Source organism: Danio rerio, chromosome 16 (genome assembly GCF_049306965.1).
Source record: "Danio rerio strain Tuebingen ecotype United States chromosome 16, GRCz12tu, whole genome shotgun sequence".
In the NCBI taxonomy this organism is placed as follows: Eukaryota; Metazoa; Chordata; class Actinopteri; order Cypriniformes; family Danionidae; genus Danio; species Danio rerio.
Window position 1 is genome coordinate 48,495,482 of NC_133191.1, and position 24,519 is coordinate 48,520,000.

The 24,519-nt window shown below is 37.5% G+C and overlaps 1 protein-coding gene across 3 annotated transcripts in view; it reads right to left on the reverse strand.

The window, feature by feature from the left end:
• Positions 1-24,519, reverse strand: part of zfpm2a (zinc finger protein, FOG family member 2a) — a 309,174-nt gene that overhangs the window by 217,298 nt on the left and 67,357 nt on the right. For 2 of the 3 annotated variants that reach the window (XM_009292598.4, NM_001039635.1), the window contains 1 exon segment: positions 8,799-8,957. The exons of the other annotated variant lie outside the window; for it this stretch is intronic. In XM_009292598.4, coding sequence (XP_009290873.1) covers positions 8,799-8,957 — 159 coding nt within the window. 3 annotated transcript variants of the gene reach the window in all.

A 24,519-nucleotide genomic window follows, 5' to 3' on the forward strand; every position in this document is an offset into this window, starting at 1 on the left:
ACTGGTGCTCCCTTCGGCTGTCGCTTAAAAAAGTTGCTTTCTATTTGCATAAAGTTGAAGGAATCTCAGCTTTGTCAGGTCGCTCGACACACCCGGTCGCCAACGATCACTGTCGCTTACATAGCCGGAGGTCGCCGGAAGTAGCTCGCTCTCTGATGAAATGAACGATCGCTTGTCGCTTTGCCGCTGTGCGTCGCTCGTACTGTGAATGAGGCTTTTTTAAACTGATGTATAGTTCATCAAGACTACTCATGTTTTATATGATGTAATCTATTCATAAATACTGAAATGTGCAAAAACAGCACCCGAGTGTGTCCACATCCTGACGATTGCTAAGATGTAAGCAACACAGCAATAGAAGCAATAGAAGAAAAACAGCTGTAAAAGAAATCCTGGACAAATGAGTCTTATATGTTAGTTTGTTTGAGTAAATTAAATATACTGTTCTAGAACACACACCATACTGCTAATATAGACATTAACACTGTAAGCCATGACATCGTCTTGCTTTTTATTACAAAGACGCCATTTTCATACGCACATATCATCATAAACAATGTAAACCATAATGTTAGGTCTCCAGAAGAAACGGTGATGTAAACAAATAAATAACTATCCATAATTCAACACTCATGTGTCATTGGAGAAAAAAAAAGGGGCTCTTTATTTGCATTAAGTTGAAGGATTCTCAGCTTTGTCAGGTCGCTCGACACACCCGCCTGGTCACCAACAGTCACTGTCGCTTACATAGTCGGAGGTCGCCGGAAGTAGCTCGCTCTCTGTTGAAATGAACGATCGCTTGTCGCTTTGCCGCTGTGCGTCGCTCGTATTGTGAATGAGGCTTTAAACTGATGTAGAGTTCATCAAGACTACACATTTTATTTGATGTAATCTATTCGTAAACACTGGAATGTGCAAAAACAGCACCGCAGTGTGTCCACATCCTGACTATGGCTAAAACGCAAGCAACAAAGCAGTAGAAGCTGAACAGCTGTAAAAGAAATCCTGAACAAATGAGTCTTATATGTTAGTTTGTTTGAGTAAATTAAATATACTGTGTGATTATGATTATTTCTTATATGGTACATTTAAATAAAACAAAAAATTCATATACTGCAGTGTTTATGATGCAGCTTTAATGATATTGTGTGCTGTATTGTCAATTAGCATTGTTTACATGCTATTGTTTACACATCATTTGTTTCTTGAAAGGCGACGAGGCGGCGCAGTGGGTAGAACGTTCGCCTCACAGCAAGAAATACCACTGGGTGTCTATGTAAATGCACTTTGTTTACATGTTATTGGTTAAACATTCTTCACCTGAAACTGCCACAGAAACATGTGACCAGTGTATTAAAATTCATAGCAGGACAATAAATTATTCACTGATATTTTTCAACCATTAATAGAACTACTGTAAATAAATACCAACAAATGTAAAGCAGAATCAGAAACCAGCCAATAAGAATAGAGATTGTAGCTCTGAATTGGATTCATCTCAACAATTCTTTTCATTTACAGCCATGAGCTGCAAGGTGCACCAGATTCAGACTCAAGAAAATGGCTGAGACTTTGCTGATGTCCAACTGCCTGACCTCTATGAATTTAAGCTGCTTTGCTACTCCACCGTCGTCCGATCAAAGTTAATAAGGGCTTGGTGAGTTAATGAAGACAGGCGATTCCTCTTTTTGTTCAGACAGCTTTTTAATACCTATTAGAGGATGAAACTTTTAATGAAGGTTTTAGGTTCTCCCGACAAGCTAGCTGTTTGAAAATGACGACAAAGATGCACGACCACTGAACTAAGAGCCAGTTGTGGAGCAACCGCCTGCCAGCGAAGAGCTTCACAGGCAAGACCTTATTTTCCACAACAGATAAAGGCCCAGGGATGAGTGACTGCTTTTAAAAGCTCAGACGTTTGACTCAGCTCGGGCTAATTACAGCCCGCCATCTCATTTGAGAGGGTTTACTTAATCAAGAGAACCCTCTCTGCCATCCTATAGCTGAGGAATAACACACATAAACCGTTTAATGCCACCAGGATTGCGTTCGCCTTCAATTCGTAGCACTTCTGCATAAGTGGAGTGAATATAAGCCACTCAGACGTTGGGCTAAATGCGCTTTAAAGAGATCTAATTGAGCAGAGGATCAGGGAGAAATGAATACACCTGATGAGCTTGTACTACGCGTTAACAGAAAGAGAATGGGAACTTGTCCGAAGAATTCGAGGACACCGAAAGTCTTAAGAGCCGAACTGCAGGAGATACTGTAGGGAGCTTGAGAAATCTGACGCAAACCCCCCTTGAATATAACGACAGGAAGATTACTAAAGCATCTCGGAAGTATAAGAGTTAGGGCCACTGCTGGTCTTCGTTTTAGCAAAGCCATCAAAACGTTCAAAGGAATCTTAGACAGGAGATTTGCTGAAACTTTGTGCTGCTTCAGACAATTGAGACCACAGAATGGCTTTGATGCAAGTACACACTCTAATACTGCTTTGAGAATGAGATCTTTGGTCCAAGCCCTGGAAAAGTAAGACTGCAAAGTTACTATGGTACTTTCAAATGTACAATTGGGGCTGTCTGTATTTCAATAATATGTGACCCTGGACCACAAAACCAGTCACAAATGTCCATTTTTGTATTTATACAGGATCTGAAAATGTATATATGGTTGTTAGGAGTAGGGCAATAGTTAGACAAGATACAACCTACAACCATTTAAATCTAGAATCTAAGGGTTCATTCATTTTTTTTTGGCTTAGTCCCTTATTTATCAGAGGTCGCCACAGCGGAATAAACCGCCAACTATTCCAGCATATGTTTTATGCAACGGAAGCCCTTCCAGCTGCAACCCAGTAGTGTAAAAACCCCAAACACTATCACACTCTATCCAATTCACCTACAGCGCATGTCTTTGGGCTGTGGGGGAAACCAGAGCACCCGGATGAAATCCACGTGAACACGGGGAGAACATGCAAACTCCACACAGAAATGCCAACTTGCCCAGCCGGGACTCGAACCAGCGACCTTCTTGCTGTGAGGTGACAGTGCTAACCCCTAAGCCACCATGCCACCCTCTGAGGGTTAAAAAAAAAACTAAATATTGAGAAAATTACATTGAAAGTCGTCCAAAATAAATTGTTATCCCTGCATATTACTAATGAGAAATATTCAAAACATCTTCATGGAACATGATCTTTACATCATATTTGAATGCTTTTTGGAATAAAAAGAAAACTAAAACATTGCCCCATACAGTACAATGTATTTTGGATATTCCCAAAATATACTCTTGCAATATAAGACTTTTTAAGGTTTTGTTGACCAAGTCATTGATGTGTACCAAGACATACATTTTGTTAAAGATAAAGCAATTGTCATGGTAAAAATAAAGTATTGTCATCATTCTGTATAACAGCCACTTTTTATAAAACCAGGTTGGGTTCTCTTTTGCTTTTAAAACATCTTTTTGGCAAAGATTTAGCATTTCTTGGAGATTTTAGTTCATATTGACCAAACAGCAAATTTGTGTGCTTAAAATCAATGTTGAGAATCTCCTGTTCCACAACATCCCAATTGGTTTGGATTGGCCATTAGAGTTTAATGAACTCACTTTCATGTTCAAGAAACCAGTTTAAGATGATTTGAACTTTGTGGCATGGTGCATTAGTGTGGTGGATATACAGTAGCAGTCACAAAATGAAGAATTGATTCAGTCATTTTTATCTTAGTCCCTTTATTAATCTGGGGTCATCACAGCGGAAAGAATCGCCAACTTATCCAGCATTTTTTTTTACGCAGCGGATGCCCTTTCAGCTGCAACCCATCACTGGGAAACATCTATACACACTCATTTGCACACATACATTACAGTCAATTTAGCATACGCAATTCACCTACAGCGCATGTCTGTGGACTTGTGGGGGAAACCGGAGCAGCCGGAGGAAACCCACGCGAACACAGGGAGAGCATGCAAACTCCACACAGAAATGGCAACTGACTCAGCTAAGGCTCGAACCAGCGACCTCCTTGCTGTGAGGCGATCACGTTACCCACTGCACCACCCCGAAGAATTGATTTAGAAACAAATTCAGCCTGTCACGTAAAATTAATAAAGGTCATGAAAGGATGGGCATTAACATTACTCAGGTAGGATTAGGCATTAAAAACATTGCTCATATGGTATGGAGCGCGCCAAAATCTCTCCCACACCACTACAACTCAGACTGATACAATGGATGCTTGTTTTTTTATATTGATTACATTAATTTCTGTCTCTACCATCCAACGGTTGCAGCAGAAATCATCAAAATCAAAATCATCAAACCAGGCAAATGTTTCTTCTATTGTCCAGTTTTGATCATTTGTAGCATCAGGTTGCTGTTATTAGCTGATAAACGTGGCATCTTCTTGGATCTTCTTCAAGGTTTGACCTTTTTTTTTTTCTTGTTCAGAGATGCTCTTCTGCGGACCCCGCTTGTAATAATTTGTTATCTGAGTATCTGTTTTTTGAAGTTTTCAGCAAGGCATCTTCACAGAACTGCTGATCATTGTATATGTTTTTTTTCTAGACCCATTCCTGCAAACCCAAGATATGGTTGTGTGTAAAATTCCAAAAGATTAACACTTAGACCAACTCGTCTGGTACCAACAACTACATCACATTTATTAGTCACTTAAATCATCTTCCTTACCAAATCTGATGTCGGTTTGAACTTTTTCTGATTTCCATGACCCTGACAACATTCCTAAATGCAATATGTTGCCTGCTTGTTATTGCCTGATTAGATTTTTGCATAGAAGACATACACTCACCGGCCACTTTATTAGGTACACCTGTCCAACTGCTCGTTAACTCAAACTTTTTATCAGGCAATCACATGGCAGCAACTTAATGCATTTGGGCATGTTGACATGGTCAAGACTATCTGCTACAGTTCAAACCAAGCATCAGAATAGGGAAGAAAAGTGAATTAAGTAACTTTGAAGGGCTGATTTGAGTATTTCAGAAACTGCTGATCTTCTGGGATTATCACTCACAACCATATCTATTGTTTACAGAGAATGGTTCAAAAAAGAGAAACTATCCAGTGAGTGGCAGTTCTGTTGACTTGTTGATGCCAGAGGTCAGAGGAGAATGGCCAGCCTGGTTTGGGCTGATAGAAAGGCAACAGTGAATGCATCTCTGGAAGGACAACATGTCCAACCTTGAGGCAGATGGGCTAAAGCAGCAGAAGATTACACCAGGTGCCAATCCTGTCAGCTAAGCACAGGAAACTGAGTCTACAATTAGCCAAAATTAGACAATAGAAGATTGGAAAAACCTTGCCTGGTCTGATGAGTCTCGATTTCTGCTGTGACATTCGGATGGTAGTGTCAGAATTTGGCATCAACACCATGAAAGAATGGATCCATCCCGCCTTGTATCAATGTTTCAGGCTGGTGGTGGCGGTGTACTGGTGTGGGGGATATATTCTTGATACACTTTGGGCACATTAGTACCAATTGAGCATCATTGAACCACAGCCTACCTGAGTATTGTTGCTGAACATATACATCCCTTTATAACCACAGTGTACCCATCTTCAGATGTGTAATTTCAGCAGGATAATGCACAATGTCAACAAATGTTAACAGCCAACAAATCTGCAGCAACTGCGTGATGCTATCATGTCAACATGGAACAAAATCTCTGAGGAATATTTCCAGTACCTTCTTGAATCTATGCCACGAAGGATTAAGGCAGTTCTGAAGGCAAAAGGGTGTCCAATCCAGTACTAATAAAGTGGCCAGTGAGTCTTTAAATAGGCTAGTTAGTGATGCATATACTTTGAAGAAAAAACAAAACATCTGCAATTCCTTTCAAGACCAATAAATCATTTATGTGCCTTGAAGGGTCATTTTATAAAATCAATAAAGTAAATCTTTAGATTTACCAATCGAGTTCTTTCATGAACCCCACAAATTTAATCAAAATGACACTATAGATGACCTCTGTACATTTTATCCCCAATTAATATTTAATTAAAGGAAAAAAACCTTGGAGCTGTTTAAGCAGTAATTGAATTGAACATCTGAATACTGTAAAATCCACTTCTTGGAAATCCTAACAAAGCTCTACAAACAAAACTCAACTACGTCAAGCGGTATTCATCTGTAGGGCTTCTCAATAAAGCACCAGAAAACAAAAGCACATAAGAAGATGTGACCCTGAAACAAAATATTGCCGAACTGCCGTTAGTTCTAAGGTTCACGAATGTCACGCCTGTTACACCTTTAAGAGTAGAACAAAAGGCAAATCATTCAAATGAAGCCCACCTCACGCAAGACATGAAAAGATTCTGCTCCTCAAAGACAGACCTTGTATGAAATCCCTCTGGGCGCAGTGGGTTTTAAAAGAAACTTAATTTAAAAACATTTCTGTTTGAGGCGGAGGGACATTCAAAGCACCGAACTCTGTCAGTTTCTTCTCAGTGAACTGAGTTGGGAATCCTATAAAGGGGTGGTGAGATTGCATGTGTGTTTGTGATGCTCCTCACTTTGAACTGAAACACAAGCTGCAAATGTGTGACCAATACATAAAAAAGTAATAGAAAGATCACTAAAACGGAGTTGAAACTAACCAACTGAACAACAGGAACTAGAAGGAGCGTAACATGCTGTACAACACATTATTTGTGTTGTTCCACCATGCAGTGCATTCGTATAAGATTTCTGTAAAGGTTATTGTACTGTACAGTACAGCTGACTAAGATGTCAAAACTTCACCTAAATGTTAAACTGCAACATTAATTTAAAACATAATTGACAGTAAGTATTAAAGTTCAGCATTACAAATGTATTTGTGTTGCTCGAAAAAAAACATTTATTAAAAAAGATTAACAAAAATCCAAATATTTGCAACATTTAATTCAGAAAAAATATATATATATTTAATATATTTTATTAATTATTATTTTATCTTATTTTATAAACTATATTTTATAAAGTATAAGGTATTATCTATTCTATCTTACTAATGTATTTTTTTTTCTAACTAGTGTTTTACATATTATTTGCAGAAATTGACAATAGGTATATATACAGTTGAAGTCAGAATTATTAGCCCCCCTGTTTACTTTTTCCCTAATTTCTGTTTAATCCTTGTATTGTGTTCGGGTATATGAGACCCATTGTACTTTTTTTTTTTTTTTTCCAAAAAAAATTAAACAATGAATTATTTTTTCAACCTATAATTCATTGGTTTTGGCTTATTTTCTGTGTAGACCATAAATCCAAACAAATTTTCAATGACCACATAATGTACCTCCCTCTACACATTTACCATACATACATCGTGTCCACTAGACCCAAGTCTAATAAAAGTGAAGGTGTAGGTCCAGTGTTCCAACACTCTGTCCTCCTCCTTTTTGGTGCTGCTGTTTTCTTCCCCTCCCCCTCCATCTCCAGCATTGTTAAAAATTCAACTATCAACACTATTTGCTCTTACATTCCCGCACATTTTACCCTCTCTCTTCCAGGAACCAAGTTTATTTTCTCATACCCTATCCCATCTGCGAATTAGTGTCATAGTACTATTAATAAGACTTTGCCATTGTGGTTCCTTATCACAACTGATCAAGATGGCCAAAAGATGATCTGCTGCGAGGGCCTTGCAATTGATTGTGGAAGAGAGAGGGAAGTTTCAAGATGAGGATAAATAAAGTGAAAAGCTCTGGTTATTTATAATGCGCCCTTAATAATCTAATAGGGCATATTAGGAAGCTAATGAGGTGCCAGCTGTGTTGATCATAAGGATGTGATCCTCTCAAAATTAGTTTGTAAGTAAACCGCACTTAATGCAGATTCACTGACTGAGGTGATTTCTAAATGATAAAAATAAATTCATATCGCAATATATTTCGCAGCAAAACAAAATATTACAATGTCAGGTTTTCCCAATATCATGCAGCCCTTATATATGTATATATTACATATACACAGTACAACATTTCAACTATAATTATTTTGAAGATGTTATCAGTATTTAATAAAATAAAACACAAAAAACATTTTACTAAAAGCATGTAATGATAATAACTCTTTTTTAATTCCAGAGCTGTTTGCTTATGCATATCTTAAAGGCACTGTTTTCCTCAAAAAACAAGGGCTGTCATTATTTTCGTAATGATAAATGTCTGTACGAAACATCTGTGCGATGGCTAAAATCATACAATACATTATGTGTGAGAATCAGGCTAAAATGAATGAATGATTTTCTAAAATTTCATAGAATCTATTTTAAAGTAATTTTAGTACCCCAACACCTCCAGACCAGCACCACTATAAAAAGAGCAGTGTCAAAGTTCATTTAAATATCTCAATTTGTATATTATGTATGTGAAGTAATTCTATCTATAAATAGTTTTGCATCCCATGGTAAATCCTGTCTGCAATATGACTAAGGTTTAGCCAGCACATTGGTTGCCATTTCCTATATCAAACTCATGTTAAACAGTGGAAATCAGTGATTAAAACCAGCCTATTGAAACCTGGACACAGAGGTTTCTGTAGGTCTTGCCACACCTCTATGAATTCAGCCAAAACTGTGTTTGTTCGAGCTTTAGTCTAAAACTGCCATCAAACCCATCATAGACCCATCTGAGTCAGGACTTCAGCAGGGAATCAATTAGCAAAACTCAATCTTTTGCCATAATTTGCTTCTCAACGAAATGCGCTGTGATGAATATCTAAACAAGATCTTCTGCATGAGAAGTTGCACTATATACGAAAGCAGAAGCGTCAAAAATAGCTGACCTTTTCCGCAGAAGTATTCCATGTCCTCACAGGTGAGGTTGTCTGGCTCAAAGTCAGCAGGAAAGTTTTCCTCCGCTGAAAACTCCTCTTTAGCTGCGAGTTCATTTGCATCTGAAATGCACTCCTCCTCTTCCTCTTCCAATCCTCCATCTAGCGGACCTACACACAGAACACAACACAATCAAACTGATTGTTGTGAGGGAGACGTGGCCTAAAGTTATGCAGCACATATGTCAGGAACACACGGCAGGCACTCTAAAACGATGCCGAGGTGCATTCTGATTAGGTTTATGTTCTATTTTTGAATTTGTGTTAAAGTTTTATTTTTTATGTTTTTGCTTAAAATCAAGATCAATTTTCTCATGATTCTGTAGATGTCAAATAAAGGTTGATATGAGGAGCCTATGATTATTGTCATTTCAAAACTTATGGTAAGATATACAATAATAATATTAGGCCTATGTGTAGGTCTACTGTTGGTTAAAATGCTAAATTTTGTATAGACTTGGAATGGTTGACTTGAACAGACATGCAAATCATTAATGTACAATACAGTTATCACATCAGAATACAACTATTCATAATTCTGGAGTTGAATTATTATGTTTGAGACATATGCTGGCAATCTGTCATTGACAATATTATTAGACCTTTTTTTTCCAATGGTACTTGTCATTATCAGATTCCCTCCTGCACTGTATTTAACATTATATAGGCTAGAGTAGTTATATTGACACTGTTACATGTTTATTCTCATGCAGAACACTCTGGGTTCGCCATGAAAGAAAAAGCATCAACTGCTTGTCGTAATTATAACTCTAAAATATGATATGACATTTCAAGAGTTTACACTTAGCTGATGAAAAGCTTGTTTGGCATGCTGTCCCAGGAAAGAGCAATGAGCTTATGAGATCCTCGAGCCCTGGGCTCCCTCCCGTTTGCAGAGTTTGAGCTCAGGTAGATCTTGATTAACTCCCTGGCTTAATTCTAGCTAAGTGATGCATATCTAAGACTGAGAAGAGTCGTAGGAGCTTGACTGTGGTCTCAATTTTGTGTGTTCAATTTACTTAGGGTGCGAGTTATTTGGACTGTGAGAGGAAACCGGGGAACCCGAGCAAAACCCAAGTGAGCACGGGGGGAACCAGTGAAACTCCGCACAGAAATGTCGTTTGGTTTAGTAAGGACTTAAACCAGAGGCATTCTTGCTGTGGGGCAACAGTACTAATGACTAGGCCGCCGTGTGGCCCGTCTGCAAGACGAAAAATCAAGACAAAAATATTGAGATAAGAAAACTCATCTGATTGGATAATTGATCATAAGCACGTGATCCTCTCGAAGTTTGTTTAGAAATAAACTTCACTTAAATGATGTGCGCTTTCAGTTTCTCTATTCACTGCTGAATGTGGTTCATGTCATAGTTGCTGTCACTTTGAAAAAAAAAAAACTAACATGCAAATCATACTGGCCCCGTGGCTACTAAACGATCGCTCTGTGTGACAAACCAAACGTTAATTTAGCACCTTAATGCCTGTTATTCACAGCCTGGAGGTTCTGTTCACTAGTGCGCGTCCTCTCAGGTAAACACACAGCTCCCGGTCAGCTCAAGTGTGATTTTGCGGTCACAAATACATTATTACATGAAGACAGAAATGATAGTTTTGGGTGAATTATACCTTATAAATACAGTATATGATTCTTTCAACACCATTTGGGGGGCATTTTTTCTGAGCAACACATATAAAACAATGTGAAGAATTGTGCGACCGCCTTTACGCACTGAAAAACAATGATAGGCTATTTGCAAAGTTGTTGCAAACAATTTATAAGGGTTGAATTTAAACAAACTAATTTGAATGAGTAATGTTCAAATAAATGTGTTTGTTTAAATTCAGGCCAAATAAATTATTTTAAACCACTAAATATAAACTAATTTAATAAATCCAAGGAATCATCTTTGAATATATTTTTTCAGTGCTGCTGCCAAACTCAAAAATATAATTGGCTGAATCGTGGAAATGCTGGATTAAGAATGGGTGGGGGGGTTGAATGGAGATTGTGATCTTTTTTCGATGAATCGTGCAGCCCAAATTTGTATACAGAACGGCATGCGCAATTTGAGGGAAAGATAAATCTAAAATAAAACACAAGATGATGATATGATTTGTTCAGCAGGGTACTGATACACATGATGTAATTAAAAACATCATATTTGCATGTTACCAAAAAATGCTATACTAATATTTTGGATAAGAGATTTTAAGCTTTATGTGAATATATTTCTTATATCTGTAAAGTAAGTATCTGCTGAGATTTCAGTGCGTTTGTTGACCACACAACACACGTCGTAATTTTTTGTTCTTTCTGCCGAGAATTTAGAAAATAATCTGTGGATTTATGCGGAATTATTTTGGGAGTGTCATAACTAAAAACTTAATATATAAAATAAAAAAGAATAGCTTTTTAATTTTTATTTCATCATGCAAATCCATCTACAGCAAGGGTGGGCAAACTCGATCCTGGAGGGCTGGTGTCCTGCATAGTTTAGCTGCAACACTAATCAAACACACCTGAACATGCTAATCAGTGTCTTTAAGATCACTAGAAATCTAAAGGCAGGTGTGTGTGATTAGAGTTGGAGCTAAACTGTGCAGGACACCGGCCCTCCAGGATCGAGTTTGCCCACCCCTGATCTAGAGCAATGGTCTCAAAGTCAATTCTTGGAGGGCCGCAGCTCAGCATAGTTTTATCTCCAACCACCCCCAACTCACACCCGCTTAATAGTCTCTAGTATTTTTGACCACCTTGATTATTTAGATCAGCTGTGTTTGATTAGGGTTAAGGCAAAGCTGCAGAGCTGCGGCCCTCAAGGAATCCAGTTTGAGACCTTTGATCTAGAGCCACTTATTTGATAAACAAAGCAAGTCTCTTCTATAATATCTCTACGAAAAAAAAAACTGAAAATATTACTTTACAAACTGTATTGTAAATAAATCAAACGCTTTCATATTAGTCAATATTATTACGAAATCAATATTACTTGAAATAAATTTTAAAAGTGAATAAATATAAATTTACACACATTTACACCAGTAAAAAATAGACTCAATGATGGGCCAATAATCTGTGGAAATCTGCAGATTTCTGCACACGCATATTCAGTGTGGACCTAGCGATCGATGATTGCCTCCTGTACTAGTAGGCGGGGCTTCATTTGCCATGTTAATCGTTTCACTTTTCCAAATTCAAAACTATACAAGTGACTTGTGCATTCTATAGTCTTTGATATTACTGGACTCGTTATTCGACAGAACCACCTAAATATATTGAGAAAAAAATTATATTGTGATATTTTTTTTTCTACGATAAATATTGCAATATAATGTAATGCAATATACAGTTTCACAAGATAGTTGAATAGCACCATTTGATGGTTGTCAGGTACAGAAATTAAATGATCACGATTCAAGAGATCTTTTCTTACTTTGTCTCATTTCTAGTCCAAATATTATAACAAAATTCGTAGATCAAGTAAAAACGTTGTTTGGTTTTAAAAAATTCTGACGAAATAAGGCAAAATTAAATAGTTTTCCCTTTAAAACAAGCTAAATTATCTGTCAGTGGGTTAGGTTAAACAATCATCTTTTCGCTTTGAAATGTAGATATTTGGACTAGAAACAAAGACAAAAACTGTAAGCAAAAATTGTTGTTGTTGTTGTTGTTGTTGCATAAATCGTATAAATGCAGTGATTAAATACAATTCTGTAGCTCCTCCTCAACTCCAGACTTAACATCGCATATCTTTGCAATGTGACTATTGCGGATGCACATATTACGATCTCGATGCTGAAACAATATACTCTGCAGCCTTAGTAGACAGTAAATAGTTAATACAACACAGCACGAAATGTGGTTCTCCTAACACAATCTCTCATAAGGGAAGTGTTTCCTGTGGCCCACTTGACTGAATCTCCTCCTGACCGCTGCTGCACATGTAAAACACCGCTTCTCAAACCTGTGCAACCCTCTTCATCTGTGAGAAAAGTTCCTCCCGCACGACCTGCTGACTTTTAACACCGGCGTCAGCGGGAGCGGAGGACAGAAAATGCCTTTATTAATTTCTCCGCCTTATCACAGGATACAATGTTGATTTTCCATTTACATTTCATGCCTCCAGGTAATACACCGGTGCAATCTTAAAGGAGACTTTTTTTTTCCTCAATGATTAATTTTTTTTCTCTCTCAGCTCTGTGCAATGTTATTTCTTTAAATCTAAATGATATCTTGACTTTGGCTTGTAGCTGTACATTTTATTATTTGGTAGGAGGTATTTGCATATTCCGATTTTCTGCAATCAAGGGCATTGGTGGAATTGCTTCCTGCTAAAATATGCGGGAAATAACATTTTGTAAAAAATACTCTCTGCAGACATCACTATACACACTTTCAAATGATATTTTTATAGTGTGTGTGTGTGTGTATGTGTGTCTTTAGCATGATATTGGAATTAAAAGAAATGAATAGCGGCGCAATGGCTAGCACTGTTGCCTCACAGCAAGAAGGTCGCTGTTTCAAGTCCTGGTTGGATCGGTTGGCATTTCTGTTTGGAGTTTGCATGTTCAAGCCAAAGCCTTGTGCAAATCTAATACCCAGTATCCTAAAAGTTTGGACAAGGAGGTAGAATTTTTTCCCCTTTCCAAAACCTAAAACCCAAGGAGAGAAATGCCATCATGGATCAAGCTGTGTGAGGGGCGCTAAAAGAGCGGGGTTAAGTTGGTTTTGTTTTTCGATATTCCTGACACATTCAGTGATAGACAACAATAACTCACACACCTCTTACCCTAAACAGATCTAAACTGTGTTTCCTACAAAAATTCAAAGCAGGTTTTGTTTTCTAGCCTTCTTTTTCTTCTTTTTTTCCCCCTGCTCAATATTATGAGTGCTGCTCCATTTAAGCCCTCGCAATAGTAGTCATACTACTAGCAATCATATTTCCATCTGTTTCAAGCTACGAATATTTGAAACAATATATCAACAAAACAAAACTGGGATGTGATCACAATCTGAGCACTTGCGATCAATATACTTCACCCGCAGCTGTTTTCCATTCATTTGTAATCCTCATGTCCCTTTCAGAGCTATAATTCTCTAATGTTTTCAGTCTTTTTGAAGATTTAGTTATTGGTGACGGTGTTATACCGGGTTAGCATCTGCCTTTATATTTGGTGTCTGATTAAAATGTTCTGATAGGGAAAATATATTTGTTCACTTCTGCTATTTACTTTGATTTGCATTTTAATTTTTAATTTTTTTTCCACTTAACTGCAAATTAGAATAGAAACGGTATAGAAAGCCCACAAACATACTCACCATACCTGTCAAACCTCCCATTTTTCCCAGGATTCTCCCGTATTTTACAGTTCTATCCTGCTATCATCCCGTAAAGGTATTTTCCCATATTTCTTCCGTATTTTTGGTCTTTCTCTGAAGAGTGGCAAATAATCATTAAAGAGCTCATACTCCATATAAGCAACCTATGTCGCCGAACCACCAGGGGCCACCCCTTGCTCTTAAATGCGAGTCTGTTCTGTGCCTTCATTTTATTTACTGTAGGCATGAAAACACTTTGAAATAAATAGAAAAACAGCAGAATTTACTTTCCTTTTCATTACAGGTGCCATCATCCCTCCTATGCAATCCTCAAAACAGTTTTATAGCGGTGCGTGACTGTCAGCTGACACTCTCTATAGTGATAAATATATAGACACTGTTACCCAAATGTAAGTGATGAAAGTCTGGGTTTTAGGTGCGTGTTTGAACAGACATATACACATAATTAATAATAATAACATCTAAAGATGCCGATCTTGTTAGTTTTTTTTTTCAAACATAACTAATTTTGTCCTAAATGAGCATAAAAAGGAAAGTAATTGAATGCTTTCATTATAACATTAGATGTGTGCATTTTAAAAGTGACACCTCTGTTATTTACTGTAATCAAACAAAAAATCCAAATGAACAAGAGATTAATTCATTGCTTTTTAACCAGAATGTGTAAGTTATTATGTGAAGAAAAGATTAATGAGATTTGATAGCTTGATTCAATTTCTTTATAATAGCTATTAACTTTAATAAGCTGAACAGTTTGCTAATTCATTTGCTGCTAATGTATACTATTAATTTTTTATTTTGTAAATAATAATAATAAAAGTATTTTCACATCCCAATGTTATGGGCCAATGATGCTAATATTTGACACAAATCCATCAATTTCCCCTTTCTGGCTGTTCTTTCTATGAATGAATTATGTAGAAGCACTGTCTATGTATGTTTCCTTGTTGGTTAGTAACGCTATATTTCATTGCACAACAATTAATCTATCAGGCTTTTTGGCTTAAAAAAAATAATCACGGTTTAATCTGTTATTATTAGATTATTTTTAAAGTTCACCTCTCCTTCTGTGCTTGAACTATGCTATTGAATGGTCAGCGTATGAGGCGGCTAGGCTAACCTAGCTTCATCGGTAATGCATACTGCAGTCCTTTTTTGTCTGGCTTTCTCAGGTATATCTCACCTGTTCGCCAAAAATGACTAATTATATCTATGGGAATGTCTGACACCGGCACATACATATTGTTGTAGACGTGCCAGGCACAAAAGCTTGACAGGCAACAGTAACTAAGATGGGATGGGCTTAGCAAAGGGTAAATTGTTTGCAGTGTATGTGTGTGAATGAGAGTGTATGGGTGTCTCCCAGTGATGGGTTGCAGCTGGAAAGGCATCCGCTGCATAAAACACATGCTGGATAAGTTGGCGGTTCATTCCACTGTGGCAACCCCAGATTAATAAAGGGACTACGCCAAAAAGAAAATGAATGAATGAACTAATATGTTTAGAAACGTGTGGAAATATCATCCAATTAAACAGAAATAAGGAAAAAAAATATGTACAGGGGCTACTAATTCAGGAGGGCTAACAATTCTGACTTCAACTGCATATCTTTCTGCCCATCTGCGTTTATCATATTGAGATGTATTGAGAACACGAGGAGCCGCTGAAAGCACCGGATGTGATAAGATCATAAAACTGTAGCCTAATTTAAGCGGCCAGCTCTCCAGCACTTCACACCGTGTCTATTAGAGATCTGTGCGCTAATTCTTTTCATGTAGCGCGAGTCCTGCAGATGTAGCGCACTATAAAGGAGTCATTTAGCAGTCTTAATGAACAGAGACGGCCGTTTGGGAAGATCAGGCAGTGCTCGACGGTGTTCTGTGCAGGAAGAAAGGACTCTTGACTGAATTTATCGCTTTATTAAAGCGAGCGGCTCGACTCTTACAGACGAACAAAATGACATGTTAAGTGGTGTACTTAGGATGTCAACTTTTTAACAGGAGAATACTGGATATGGGAAGTTTGATAGACAAAATCTATTTAAAAAAATACAGAATTTAAAGAATTATTAGCCACCCTGTGTATTTATATCCAATTTCTGTTTAATTGAGAGAAGATTGTTTTAACACATTTCTAAACATAATAGTTTTAATAAATCATTTCTAACAACTGATTTCTTTTATCTTTGCCATAATGACAGTAAACATATTTTACTAGATATTTTTCAAGAATGGTCAATGGGATCGAGTCAAATAAGTCATGATTGAACATGATTTACTCTGTAAAAAATGCTGGGTTTTACACAATTTCTTCATGTACATCACGTTCACAATACTTCACGTTGCGGTGGGCCTCAAAATGAAAGGGATTTGGATCCCATTTTAACGTCAGGGAATTTTTAAAAAGAGACATTGAGTTTCTATGACTCCAATATGACAGTGGACATTATACCTACATACAGTTCTGTCCAAACAGCTTACAAAAGAAGGTCTGTTCATGACAAAAAACATACACATATATCTACACTAGAGATGAGCGGATCAGCTGAAATGACATCTGAATTCTCGGCTTCATACTAATCATTCACCCGCTCGCACATAGTTTTATCTGATAAATGTATCCGCACCCGACCTGACCCTGATCGTCACTTTAATAATTTAACTCTTTGTTTTAGGCATGATGATAGGTCACCGTGGATATTAACAGCAGATTCGTGAGCTAATCTGCGTGTCTGCGTTTTTAAATGAACATTTATTTATAAAAACAAAAGTTTGTAGCGATCCCTGATTAATAAAAGGACTAAGCCGAAAAGAAAAGGAATGAATGAATGAATGAAAAAAAGTTTGTCTTTAGACAACATATTCTTCATTTTCAAATACAGAAAGTAAAAATAAGACATCTTAGCTTTTACAAAGACAGAAAGGTAACAAAAAGGCTGCCACTTGAGCCTAAACAGCAGCTATATAATGTTTACTCTTTTTTTTTCTTTGCACTGTTCAAAAACAGAATAGCATTTACTGTGCCTAACTTCAGGCGATTCCGTCTCACCTCCAAAACACGGCCAGCTGCACTGCATGAGCGTTTGCTCGCACCGCTTGTTGTGGGAATGCACAAGATTCTCCTTGCAAGGCGATGCCGTCGTGGAAATAAGCGATCTTGTTTCTTCTAGAACGAGAGTAGACTTTCCTCTGATGACTCCTCTAACTGAAAGTTTGAACCATACTCTTGCACTTCATCCATTATTTTGGGCATCTCATCTTCCCATTTTACAAAGCCCAGTCTATGCTTTTTCCCTGGTCCTGGTACATCCACCCGTGACCCATCCGCAATTAATCATAGTGTATTTTTTTAATTACCCAAGCCAACTGACCCGAGGATTATCCGCAGCGCCCGCGAATATAACCGCAATCTGTGCAACACTAAAATACACTGTACACACACACAAAAAAGACTTTTGCTGATTGTTCAAACTAACTATTTAAAAAGAGTTTAAACAACATATTTCTTATGCTTTATTGAAACAACTTAATTGTTTTATGGTTAATCCACTTAAATTTAAAGGAAAAAGATTCAGTTAACTTAACTGATTTGTGTTAGGAAAATATGATGGAATTGTTAAAAAATGCTTGGTTCCACACAATCGATTTGTGTTGTGCTGTGTTGACAAAAAATATACAAACAAGTCCAGTTAGACTAATTCATACATATTTAAAAAAACTGTCGAGGTCAAAATACACAAAAAAGCCACAGGATTATTTTCATTGTGGTCCTGGATGTTCTTAAAAAAATGAACGAGCAAATCATAATGGGGTGCAAACATCATCGGCTCAGTAACTCAGCACAACAAAATCCTCAACTTCAACAGTAAAACAACCACTTTTTAATTTCCCTTCTAAAAACACTCTCAAATTGAATCTCTTTAAAAATCATAGGCAAAACATTCCAAGCAACAGAGCAAGTACACAAAAAAGAATTTCTACCTCAGGGGTGTCAAACTCAATTCCTGGAGGGCCTAAGCCCTGCACAGTTTAGTTCCAACCCTGCTCCAACACACTTACCTGTAGGTTTTAAACAAACCTCAAGGACTCAATTAGTTTGATCAGGTGTGTTTAATTAGGGTTGGAACTAAACTGTGCAGAGCTGCGGCCCTTTTGGAACTGAGTTTGACACCTGTGTTCTACCTGATTCACTCTTAAATCTATAAGGATGAATATCCTTGCGACACGTAGACATGGGACAATAACCGTTTTCAAGGTAAACCACGGTTTGGAAAAGTCAAGGTTTTAAAACCGCCAAAAGTTTTTGTAATACCGTTACTAAGGTATGTGTAAGATTTTTTATTTATGTTTTTTTTTTTTTTTTTTAATGACAATAGTATCTACAGCAGAAACAATATCCAAAGATGCCTATTTAAATTGTAAAGAAATCTGTGTTTTTAAAACAAGAGAAGAAGTCAATGATTTATTTCAATTATTTAGCCTGACATGTTTACTGCTCCAAAATATTATAAATGTTTCTCAAAATAAAATATATTGTGTTCAAGGGGAAAAAAGTTTTTGTTTTTTACCCAGACATTTAAAAAGAACCTATTTTAGAGCAGTAATCACAATTCTGTCATACTGTAAAATCGTGATATTTTCATTCAAGGACGTCAGAATCTTATACAGGCCCCATGCCTAGCTTCGCGCTCTTGTAGAATGACAGTGTCTCTCCCTCACTAAAACATTGGTACCATTTTCTTTAAAACCCTAAACACCATCACTAATTTCAGAAATACCTATAGGAATTGTCATGATATTTTGTAGGAACAACATGAAGGAATAAAGTTAACTTATTATTTATTTATTTATTTATTTATTTATTTATTTATTTATTTATTTATTTATTTATTTATTTATTTATTTATTTATTTATGTTTTACAAATTTAAGTGGATTGAATATAAAAAAATTAGGTTGTCCAAAAAAAAACTCAAGAATTGTGTTGTTTCAGCTCATTTTAAACTAAACAAACAGCAAACCTCATTTTTTGACTGTATTATGATAAAGTATGCGCTACAATTATAATTTCATTCTAGATACACCAAATAATTAACTAAATATCATGACAATTCTTAAATTTGATGTAAAATCCACCACAACAGCATTCAGTGAATCCTTGATTCAGAGTCTTGTTTTTTTTTTTTTGAAAGGCTACTTCACCGAGCTGCTCCGATTACCAAAGTTCAAGCCCTTTGCGCATGTTTGGCTTATTATACTGCATTCATTGCATGAAGAGACCTGAAATAATTCTGGAGACAGCAAACGATAAGAATAATGACTTTCTAAACGACTAGGCCCGCACTCCTAGCTCATTTTCTGATAGTGCTGTGGCCCGCTATATTTAGTTGTGTACTGTTTAAAAGTCTGTCACAATCAATCTCCCGACGGCTGAACGCTGGCTGCGGTTTGCAGATGTGCCGGACGCCGCACCTCTGACACCATCTGAGAATCGCTTGAACCCGCGGAGAGCAAATCAATGAGAGCAGATAGAGAGACTCTTGTTAGATGAAGAACCAAGTGAAAACCGCAGGCTTTGTGATCTGTTTTACACAAAACGTTTTTTGATGGTCTATTGACGAACTGCAGCTTGTTCGGCTAGCGATGAGAAATTGATCTGTGTTGTTAAGCTAACAGAAATTTGTCTCTGTGTCACAGCCATATGCTGACAAAACTGTTTTATGGCACAGATTCTGCTTCAGTTCAATTCCGCGCTTGGCTAAAAAAAAGACTTTTGCTGCAAACTACTTATTTAAAATGAGCTAAAACAACACAATTCTTGAGATTTTTTGGGACAACTTAATTGTTTTATGTTAAATCAATTTTAATTTCAAGTTAACTTAAATAAATTGGGTTGGGACAACATGAATTAATTGTACACTCCTTTAAACTCAAATGAAGAAAATCAGAAAGATAGTGAGGGGCCAAGTTATGAAGAGCTTTGTATGTTAACAGGAGGATTTTGTATTGTATACGACTGTGAACAGGGAGCCAGTGCAGGTGATAGAGAATTGGAGTTATGTGATCAGAAGTACACAAGCAAATAACTATCCTAGCCGCTGAATTCTGAATTAACTGTAGTCTATGAAGTTGCTTATCAGAGATGCAAGACAGAAGCTAGTTACAGTAATCAATCCGTGATGTAACCAAAGCATGAACAAGCACTTAAGTACTTTGTTGAGACAGTGAGGGGCGAAATCTTGCAATGTTGTACAAATAAAAAAAGGCTGAACGTAAGATATTACTAATATGAGAACCAAACTTGAGCATGCAATCAGGTATAACCCCAAGACTCTTCATGTGGATTGAGAAATTGACTGGGGAGTTAGTAATAAACAGGGTAAAAGATTGAGCTAGTCTGAACGAGCAGCAAAAGTCTTTATTTGAGTGTATGTGTAAAGGTGGATGCTGGACAATTGACATGAGGGATCCACATGCAGTTTAATAAAGAGTAGTACTGCAGGCAATGGTTAAAAACAGGGATAAACAGAAGAATGAAGGATAATACACAGAGCGTAGCCGAAAAACAGGCAAACGTTTGAGACAAGCAGCAAAGAATAAACAAGAACAACAAACAATGCAAAGGGTCAATAACTAAGGATGGCTGACGCTGACACACAGTGTCGAGATCCTGAAACACAAATGTTTCAAAACCGCACTGAAGTATGATCCGAAACACTAGGTCATGTGACTAAAATAATTCGAAGCACCCAGGTCATGTGACTAAAGCGATTCAAAGCATCTGATGTGCTTTGCATCTGATGTGCATCCGTCAAGTGTTTCGAGATGGCTGTTGCTACATCAGATACATTTGCTGTTGCAAGTTAACTAAAATTATTTATATTATTTATTCAATTTCCCAATTATTAACGCCTACCCCTACCTCAACCCTAAACCCAACAGTCATAGTAACGTAAAAACAGTAGTTGTACAGAGCATTATATAGTTATTTATTAAATTACCCAATGAATTGCATTTTATTAACGCCTACCCCCCACCCCAACCCTAAACCCAACCATCACAGTACTTTAAAAATAAATATTAATTATAGATTATTATACTATATCAATTCTATACAGAAAAAAAAGAAAACAGTCTTTTTGAATGTATCAAACAAAACTGAAGTACATGCACAGAACAACACAAACATTTATACAGTAGCGAATGAAATAATGTAAATATTATCCCGCTTGCTTTTTGAGTGCTGTTGAGTGAGTTCTTAAACGCATATGATTGGTCACGTGCTCAACAGAAAAGGCTGCGATTGGCGGTCAGCATGGCTCTGGCACAGTCCAGCAAACGGTGACATGGACACTGATGCAAAACGGCCACAGCGATTAGCCGATCCAATATAGACTGTTGTTGCTAGATCATATACGTTTGAAACCGGAAAGTTATTGAGAATTATTTATACTATTTATAAAATTTCCCATTTATTAAATTTTATTAATATCTACCCCTCATCCCAACCATCACAGTACTATAAAAATGTTAATTATTGCTATACAGTGTCATAAAAAAATGCTGCTATATTAATGTGCATAACACACTTCTGGTCGGCCGCATATCTGGTCTAGGCTTTACCATTTTAGATGGCAACGGAGTGGAGAAAATTTACTGCAGACATGATCGTATTTGGATCCACAAGTAACGTTATTGTTGCAACAGCCGAGAGAGGAAACAAAACGTTGATGAACACGCCAGCAGATCAGATTAGTCCAGCAAACTCAAAAGCAGTGAATTGTGCACAGTTATCTGCTTTTTTAGTCGGAGCCTTTTAATTATTCGCGGTCGCCTTCCTCTAACCAACCTTCTGTCTCGCTACAATCCAACTCGCTCTTTGAGATCTCAAAACTCAGGGTTTCTGGTAGTACCTAGAACAGCTAAGTCGAGTAAAGGAGGTCAAGCCTTCTCATTTATGGCTCCTTAACGCTGTAATAAATTTCCTGATAATGTCCGAGGCTCAGAAACACTCTTGCAGTTCAAAAATAGATTAAAGACCTTTCTTTTAATCAAAGCATACACTCAATGCATCATATAGCGGTATGATGTATGAATGTGCTCCATGCAGGTTTTTGCATCTTGTTTATATACACTATGAACAGCACCTGCGCTAATTATTCTCTTTATTCTCTATTTCCATCTAGGGATACTCATCCCGAGGCCCTCAGAGATTATGCAGTGCCACTGATGCGATCCAAGACCCGCAACGAGATAATCCCAAGGTTCCAATAATCCTGGACCAGTCCGTATCCTGAGCAGCCGCTGTGGTGGTCATGGAGGAGTGGAGAGCATGAGACTGATTCCTGTGATTCTCCAGGGACAGACGATTCTCGCTGACTTCCAGCTTCTCCAGCCTGCTGCGCCTAGACTGCAGTTCTGCACAAGACGTTCGGCCATAAGAGAAGTGGTTGTGCCCAACTGAGCCTGGTTTCTCTCAAGGTTTTTTAATTCTTCACTTTCGCCAATTGGTGAAGTTTTCCTCACCGCTGTCGCCACTGGCTTGCATAGTTCGGGACCTGTTGAGCTGCGTATCGGTGGATCTGCTTTTTAGTGTTCGGACTCTTCGCAGTGAATATTAAACCACACTGAACTGAGCTAAAGTGAACTGAACTTAAACTCTAAAAACTGAACTACACTGGTTTAATTCGCAATAATCCTCTATGTGAAGCTGCTTTGAAATAACCAACATTGTAAAAGCGTTTTAGAAATAAAGGGGAATTGAATTGAAGCTACGGTACAAAATTACCATACAAAAACCTGGTAATTAACTTCCAGTGCGTTTTCTGTTAGTTTACACATTTAATTCTCTATATATCTTCTGTCTTATACAATATATTGTTTCACAACACTTAAACTTAATAGTAATAGTTATTATGATAAAATAAATAGCAGAATTTTCATCATCAAAAGTCAAAGACCTGACAGCGTAGAGATCGACCTCAAATTATACAATACATAACCGTAAATAAACAAAGTGTTAATTAATAGACATTTTAATTAACACACTTCACAGTCTAGTATCGTTCAGCCCTAAAAATAACCACCAACCTAATAATGATGTAAAGATAGCGTACGTTCACTCGCTCTAAACATAAAAAGGAAAGATATGTGCAAGAATCATAAAGCAATCCCCAAATCCCTCATTCACAACCTGTCGCCGCACTTCAAATCCAAAACTCTGCTCAGCCTCAACAAAGTCAGAGGAGTAAAATGAAATTATTCTGAAATTGAATCCGAAAACTTCAAACCAACCGGGCCGGTGTTGGGGATTGGCCGTCGGTTGTGCGTCTGGAGGCGGGCCGGGGCCTCGTCTGGGGCCCTCTGATGGTGATAGTGCACTTTATCAGTGGGAGCCACAGTGTGGAGTCCCATCACAGTCTGGGGCTGCTCTATGGCTTCCTAATTAGGGTAGAGGTAATTGAATCGCATAGAACAAAGCAGCAGATCTCTACAAGCGTGGAAATCATTCTGCTCGCACCTACAGCAGACGCCTTTTTTTCTTTTTTCATCTGGATGCGCCATTGAAAACAGGACGAGCTTGGCCCGAGGATAAAACACACACACACACACACACACAGTGAGCACCTGAGACCCAACACGAATGCATAATGCCTATAGGGACGTCCAGACCGGCACCAAGCCCTGCCAGATTTGGATGAAAACCTGCCTTTTGTGGGCCAAAGACAGATTCTGCTGAGGTGTTGGGACATTCTGGTTTACTCCAAAAAAGTATTTTTGCTGCTTGTTCAAACTACTTATTTAAAATAAGTTTTTTTCAGGGGGGGACAACTTCATTGTTCTATGTTCAGTCCACTTAAATTTGTTAAGTTAGTTTAATCGATTTGTGCTGTGGAACCCTGCGTTTTTTACAGTGTTTGAAAGTACACGCACAAATGAATGCTCACATGCTCACTCAGGAACACACTCGCACGCACGATCGCTCGTACATTTGCTCACACTCAGACGCACGAACAATCGCACGTACGATCGTTCGCACGATCGTTCGCACGCAAGATCGCTCACATGCACAAACGATCGCTCGCTCGCATTCACACGCACGATAGCACACACGAACGCACGCATATATACAATAACATATATCATTTATTAAGAGCAATTTACAAAATACATAAATAAAAAAACAAAAGTATATTAATATTTAAAAAAAATTTATTTATACTGTAAAATCGTTTAATTAAAAGAAAATCCATTTAAAAATGGAACTCGGAGTGCAACTCCTTTCATTTACGTATTTTTTTATTTTTATTGTTTGTTTTCAAAATGCTCAAGCAA